The sequence below is a fragment of the Lactuca sativa genome, chromosome 3, assembly GCF_002870075.4.
Source record: "Lactuca sativa cultivar Salinas chromosome 3, Lsat_Salinas_v11, whole genome shotgun sequence".
Lineage (NCBI taxonomy): Eukaryota > Viridiplantae > Streptophyta > Magnoliopsida > Asterales > Asteraceae > Lactuca > Lactuca sativa.
The window spans coordinates 81,230,525-81,238,153 of NC_056625.2; the positions used below are offsets into that span (position 1 = coordinate 81,230,525).

Here is a 7,629-nt window from a genome sequence, read left to right on the forward strand (position 1 = left end):
ATGTATTTATGTGAGTCAGTAATTTGTATCACTTCTTTCTATTAGCTTGTATCACTTGTTTGTATATGTTGTATTTGACAATATTTTCTTCCAGTAATTTGTCAAATGTTTGCTCCATATATTATTGGATATCATTTGTGCGTATTCATATACTTTGCACCAAATATGAAATTTTTTATCAAAAAAACTGAACCGGAACCAATCCCGTTGGAACTAAATAGGTGTACCCTTTCCAGTTATCGGTTCCATAATTCATATATTTTTGGTTTTTGGTTATGTCAGTTTCGGGTCCATCGGGTAACTATTAATTCGGTTATTGGAATTGGAGCTGGTAGTTTAAGATGGATTTTTTTATTCCACTTTAAACAACCACAATTACTTTGTTAAGTCTGATTGACTTCGATTTTTTTTTCCAGAATGTAGTTCAATGTTTTGACTTAATATAAGACTCGAAAAAAATAACGTAAAAAAAAAGTTATGTGGTTAAATATCGACTAATTTACAAAGCCATAAACAGGGATATTAAAGTTGATTTGTTGTTGTTTCTGCATTGTGCACAATTTTTGTTTCATTTTAAACTGTGATAACTAATTAGTTATAATTCCGATTGACTTGGTTATTTATTTATTTATTTATGTAGTCCAATGTTTTAGCTTAAATTTAGACAAACTCCAATGGCAAAACACTAGAATGGTGATATTTACACGATAAAATGATGTTTTCAATCCAACCACACACTAAAATTATGACTTTTAGCACCATGTATTTTGGCCTTTATATATATATATATATATATATATATATATATATATATATATATATATATATATATATATATATATATATATATATATATATATATATATATATATATATAATCAGTAAAAAGGCCTTTATATTTGATGTCAAAAATTATCCCACACATTAAAATGGTTTTTTATAGAGGTGGGTTGGAATCAAAATAGCTACTTTTTTACTCTAAAATGGTGTTTTAGGTGCTGTTTGGTTCGCAGAATGTTGCTGAAGGAATCTGAATTGGAATTGGAAAATGAATTTGTCAGGAATTTGAATCAAATTTCATATGCTGTTTGGTTGGCAGGAAATGGAATTGAAATTAATTCCAGAATCTGTTTGGTTCGCAAGAAATGGAATTGGAATTCATGTAAAATGACACAACTACCTTTTTTCCTATTTTGCTTAATTTTACCTTGTTTTCTAACTTATTTGTAAAAATACATTATGAAAATTATAAAATTAGTAAAATTTCGGCGGTGGTGACATTGTCGGTGGTGGCGGCGACAATGGTGGGTGGCGGTGATGGTGCCTGCGATGGTGGTGGTGACATTGATTGTGGTGGCGGAAGTGGTGATGATGGTGGCTGTGTCAGCTGGTGGTGACAGTGATGGCGATGATGGTGCTGATGGTGGCAGTGGCGGTGGCGGTGGTGATAGCGGCGATGGTGGCAGCGTTGGTAGTGGTGGTGGTGGTAGTGTTATTAGTGGTCGTAGTAGGTGATGACATTGGTAGTAGTAGTGGGTAATGGTAGTGGTAGTGGTGGCGGCGACGACAATGGTGGCGGTGGTGGTCGGAGGCGGCGGCGACGGTGGTAACGACGATGATGGTAATGGTGGTGGCATCGCAGGCAGTAGCTGTGGGTGGCAGCGACGGTGATGGTTGGTGGTGGTGGCGGCGATAGTGGTGGTGAGTGGTGGTCATGGCGGCGATAGTGGTGGTCGGTGGCAATGGCGGTGGTGGTGGCAACGACGTCGGATGTAGTGGTTGTGGCGGCAGTGGTAGCAACGGTGGTCAGTGATAGTGGTGGAGGTTTTCTGATAAGTCATGGGGTATTTTTGTGATCTTTCACTTTCCCTGATGAGAATGAATGTTTTCCATCCAACTTTGGAAGGAATTCACTTTCCTCCATATGATGGAAAGTTTATTTCATTTAGGAATCTTTTTCCCTCCTCTAAGTCTAACCAAACGCATGAATTCGAGGGAATTATAATCATTTTCCCTCGAATTCCATTCATTTCCTGTCAACCAAACGTACCCTTAGTATTCCATCGGAATCGCTAAACATTAGAAACGTATTATTATTACGTAAAAAGATGGTATCAAAGCTGTTTTCCTTTTTCTTTTATTTTTGTTTTATAAAAAGTATATTTTTTTGGTGAAAGATCTTTTTTTGAACTAATCATGAAAGCATCCTTTACACATTATTTGTAATAAAAAGTCTCGTTTTATTCTGTTATTTACGGTTCAAAACCAGTTTCGGTTATTTTCCATTCCATAATAATGAACCAAATACTTTTGGTAAAAGCCGGTTCCAAACCCGATATAACCGGCCCCCAACCCGAAACCAGAACATATTTTCTTACACCGATCAGATCTTTGATTTTAGGATTCATCACTTTCGATTTTGGTTATTCAGATTCTAGCTTTACTATTTAGACATTCCTACCACTTCCATTTTATTTTATTTATTTTTTATCTATTTTTTTTTATATGTTTGGTAGTGGACTAATACAGTGTGATCTTAGTCGACAACGTAAACCTTTTATTTTTGTTTTTTTTTTTATCAGAGTCTTCTCTTACCTGATTTTTCATTCATATCGGAGTGGGGGTTATGCTTTTATTGTTGCCTTTGTTGTGTTAATTTAATAAAATTAAAAAAGCAATAAGAAGAAAAGATTAATAAGGTTTATTTATTGATAAAGACTATTTATTGATAAAGACTATTTCCGCAGCCTCGTTATATGATTGTGCTACAGCACAAAAAACCCCTCTTCTTTCTTCCTCATCAGGTACAAAAAATTACTTGTTATTTGATTCCTAACTGCAAAACTCATTCAACAATGGCTCATCGATCTTCAATGTGTTCATCCAAGCAAGTTCTTCCTGATCAAATTCTTCAAAATCCCAATCAGGCAAATTGCTAGCTTCATCACCATCAAACCCAATGAGCTCAAAATCATCAAGATCGCCAAATTGATTACCAGGTGGTAAAATTTTGTCCAAAAACGCAGCATCAAGTTCCAATCCAAGATCAAATTCTTGATCAATTTCGGGAAAATTAGTTGTTTCTATTTTCTTCATCTCATCACCATCACCATCTGTCTGCTTGATATTACAACAAACAGCTGAAATCGAACTCCCGGAATCTTCAAAAACGGTATTCTTTTCAGGTTGAGAAACCAGAGCATGATCAGGGTTATTACTGTTAATCTTGAGAGATTCGGCAATTTTATCGAATTCAAGCCTTTTGATTGAATAAGCCATGGAAGCTTCTTCAGCAGTGTTATAAGTGCCAAGCCAAAGCCTTCTTCCCTTGAACGGATCACGGATTTCCGCAGCCCATTTACCCCATTTTCTCCGGCGAACTCCTTTGTATTTTGAAACAGACGCTGCCGGAGTTGGAGGAGATGAAGGCTTACTTAGGGTTTTAGACAAACCCTTCTTCTTTTTCCCAGTGTTGTTTTCTCCATTGTTGCTACCTTGACAAGAACTCTCAGTACAGATATTTCCGTCGCCGATCAATGGAATCTTGATTTCCCGGACAATCTTCTTTGATCCGTAGGGTTTTTTGTTGGGATTATCATCATCGGATGAATCAGTTAAATCAGGATCATGACAAATGACTCGAATTGTTCTCATGGGTTTGTTTGATTCTTGAAACTTGGCTTTATTCTTCCAAAAACCAACCATTTGTATACCCCAAAAAAAGAAAAAAAATAATAATAATAAACGAAACTTGAACAAAACTCAGGTAGTGACTTATGACTATGTAACAGGCCCTCCGAAGAACACAAAAAATTTGAAGAATCGTTTTATGTGAAATCGACCAAAACCGTTTACTCCAGAAGAAATCCTGCAAATGAACAAAAACCCACAAAATTGAATCAATAAAAAGTCAAAATTTAACGAAATCAGAGACGAAAGGGTTTTAGGAAGCCTCGTACCTTTTTTGCCTCAAAGGCATCGAAACAGTAGAAGGAGAAAAGAGAAACCTATGGTGAGTGAAACAACAGAAAGAACAGATGAACAGAGCAGATGAAATACAGAGCTTCAATGGAGCCCTAATCACAACCAATGAATTTACCGACATAAAACCAGCTCTTCTTTCTCTCAATCCAAAACAACTGTTTTCTCTCTCTTTTCTCTCTCGCTCTAAAACCCTTCAAGGAACAAACGTAGAAATTGGAGAAGACGGAAGGTTTATATAGAAAAAAGAAGAGAAAAACCCTAATAAAATGGAAAGTGAAAAACCCTAGTGTGTTGTTTGTGAAAGTCAGAGTAAAGATGAGGAATCTATGGCCAAGATTAGACTGTGAAGAAGATGTACAGTGAAATTTGACTGTGGTTTACCCAATCGGGTGGAGAGAGAAACATAAGTTTCGATTTAGGAAACGCAAATGCGAAGAAACATAAAGGAAATGTTATTTATTTGCATAAAGAATGGCATGAGTCATGACTGTGGATTTTAATGTCTTTTTCTATTCTCGACTTCGTGAAACGTTTCATTCACTCCGTCTTCCTTGTTCCAAACGGTCAAAACGTATTAAATGGATCGTACGGAAGGTAAGTTTTTCTTTTATAAATGTTGTTTGACAAACATAAGAGGTGAGAAGATGTATTTTGCTCCCGGGCTAATAGTCGGTATCGTCGGCTACATGGTTCTACTGTAAATTTGTACCGCCAAATTGAAGATGGCATAAGTTATAACCCGTTTGAACTCGATCATATCTCTCTCTCTCTTCTTTAATCTTTAAGAAACCGTAAATTTTAGTTTCTTTAGTTTCATACTTCCATTCAATTTCTCTACGATTTCATTTTCATTTTATCCGAATCTATTTTAAATGGATTCTCGTGGCAAATCCAAAAAGATGATTTTAACCGAAGACGCAACCAATGCAACTTAACCGTTTATCAAGATTTGCCATTGTTTATTCTGAAAACTCAAACCACCCACAATACCAACATTATAACAACAATATAACCTACTCTAGATGCAACAATAATATAACCGATCATGTTTTTCGTTAGATAATACCGCTTATAATCTTTATACCTAGTTTTCTCAATCAATTCTGAAAACTCAATTCCAAAATTCTCTTCCCAGAGCATCGAAATTTTGTGAAGCGCAAAACCTATAATCTGAAGAATCTAGCAACAAACTCACTCACATCCAAAACGAAGAAAGAAGGGAAGAGCCCGAACCCATCGCCGAGACCACATAGGATTACGAATGCTAAAAGTCAAAGAAATGGACTGAAAAAATAAGAGGGGTCGTTGGCTAAGGTGTATATCAACGTATCTGAAGATAAGGAATGGGACAATCAACAATTGTTTAGACACTAAATGAACTCCAAATGGAATGGCGGACTGTAATTAAATGAAAAGAAGGTCTCGGGCTTTAAAGGCTGAAATATGGACCTAAAATGAATATTTTTTTTTGGCTAGAAGTATAAGGCTTAAGAATTAAATAGTTAGTGTTGAGCTAGGATCGATTTGGACTTATGTTGATTAGGCCTTGCTGGACCAGACATTTCAAAATGTGACACATAAGGTGTCGTAGCACGAATGTCGGTGCAGCCCAATCCATGATTTTAGGGTTTCTCCCGTATTTAATGGCATTCTTTCCGAGTTTTAGGTCATTTGCAGACCCTTTCAACTCAAAGAGTCTCTTTGGAGTAAACCCTACCTACATATTGTTCATCCTTCATTTCTTTCAAGTTATGGTGACCTTGGAAGCTTTACTTGGAAGATTGAAGAAGAAGAAGAAGAAGAAGGATTATTTGGTGGTTGAGAGTTGTTTCGCTTATAGTTCACCTTCACCAATTCAACTTTTAGACCTTCGTATGATGCAAAGCTTCCACCTTTATGCTTATTTTGAAGTGCAACTAGGAGGTTCAGATCATACAAGACACTAAATGAACTCCAAATGGAATGGCGGACTGTAATTAAATGAAAAGAAGGTCTCGGGCTTTAAAGGCTGAAATATGGACCTAAAATGAATAATTTTTTTTGGCTAGAAGTATAAGGCTTAAGAATTAAATAGTTAGTGTTGAGCTAGGATCGATTTGGACTTATGTTGATTAGGCCTTGCTGGACCAGACATTTCAAAATGTGACACATAAGGTGTCGTAGCACGAATGTCGGTGCAACCCAATCCATGATTTTAGGGTTTCTCCCGTATTTAATGGCATTCTTTCCGAGTTTTAGGTCATTTGCAGACCCTTTCACCTCAAAGAGTCTCTTTGGAGTAAACCCTACCTGCATATTGTTCATCCTTCATTTCTTTCAAGTTATGGTGACCTTGGAAGCTTTACTTGGAAGATTGAAGAAGAAGAAGAAGAAGAAGGATTATTTGGTGGTTGAGAGTTGTTTCGCTTATAGTTCACCTTCACCAATTCAACTTTTAGACCTTCGTATGATGCAAAGCTTCCACCTTTATGCTTATTTGATGCCAAATCTAGGTTTTAAGTTGTTATGTGGTGTCTTCTTGGTCCCTTTTATGGTGTTCGTGGAGTTTGGAGAATTCCATAATCATATGAGCGAATTAATCAACTTTCGGTCTTGATTGGTGTTGGAAACATGTTTGTGTATGTTTGTCCTTTGACCATGCATTAGGTTTGGCATTATAAGTGGATTCATGGACCTAGAGTTTTAGAGTTATTAAGCTCTTGGGATGGATAATGTTTGAACTTTATCCATTAAGTCATTGAGGAGTACCAGATCTAAGAATTAGAACTTATGTTGTTAAGGATTAAGATATTAATGAGTTAAGCTATATGGACGAAAACCACGACACGACACATAGAATGTCACGACGTGATTTTAGAGCATTCCCGACTATTTTTCCATTTAGTGGCGCGACGTGATCGGACTTTGACCGTTGACTTTTGACTTTTTGACCAATTTGACTTTTAGGCCAAACTTGGAGGTTTTGAGCTATAGATTGAGGTTTAGATTGTGATTAGTTTAGGCGGTGCATGTAGTGGATTTGTTGGGGGCTTCGGTTAGCCGAATTCAGCTTTGGGTTTCAGGTGAGTATTCTCACTATACTATTTAGGACATCAGGTGTCATTATTTGGTTGCATGTCTTTGTGAATTTGCATGAAAGACTATGGTTAAATCACAACACGTGTATGAAAAACTATGGTTAGATCATAACACATGTATGAAAGACTATGGTTGGATCACAATAGGAAAGACTATAGCTGGATTGTAGCAACATAAGTGATTTTTAGATTATGAGTGTACCATAACATTTACATAGGTTGTAATATACTCCTAGGATTGGGCCCGTTATTATGTGTCTTATGTGGTATTTTGGGGAAGTCGCTAAGTTTTGTGTTTATGGTTTTAAGTTTAAATACTTTTTAGGTTCTTTTGTACACATAGTCAATTTTCTTGGGGCTTCGGTTAGCTGGATTCAGCTCTGGGATTCAGGTGAGTATTATGACTATACTATGTAGGACACTATTCACTGTATGCTCGTATGCCTTTGTGAATTTGCATGAAACATTATGGTTGGATCATAGCACCTGTATGAAAGACTATGGTTGGATCATAAAAGGAAAGATTACAGTTGGACTGTAGCAACGAAAGTGATTAAAAGATTATGGG

At 36.4% G+C, this 7,629-nt stretch overlaps 1 protein-coding gene across 1 annotated transcript; it reads right to left on the bottom strand.

Moving 5' to 3' along the window:
• Positions 1 to 2,678: 2,678 nt before the first annotated feature.
• On the bottom strand, positions 2,679 to 4,436 carry LOC111904549 (ethylene-responsive transcription factor ERF118). Its single transcript, XM_023900302.3, has 2 exons — positions 3,960 to 4,436; positions 2,679 to 3,868 (listed from the first exon to the last, which is right to left on the bottom strand). Exon 2 carries the CDS (start codon positions 3,703 to 3,705, stop codon positions 2,833 to 2,835), a length of 873 nt encoding a protein of 290 aa, XP_023756070.1. The 5' UTR covers positions 3,706 to 3,868; positions 3,960 to 4,436; the 3' UTR covers positions 2,679 to 2,832.
• Positions 4,437 to 7,629: the final 3,193 nt, after the last annotated feature.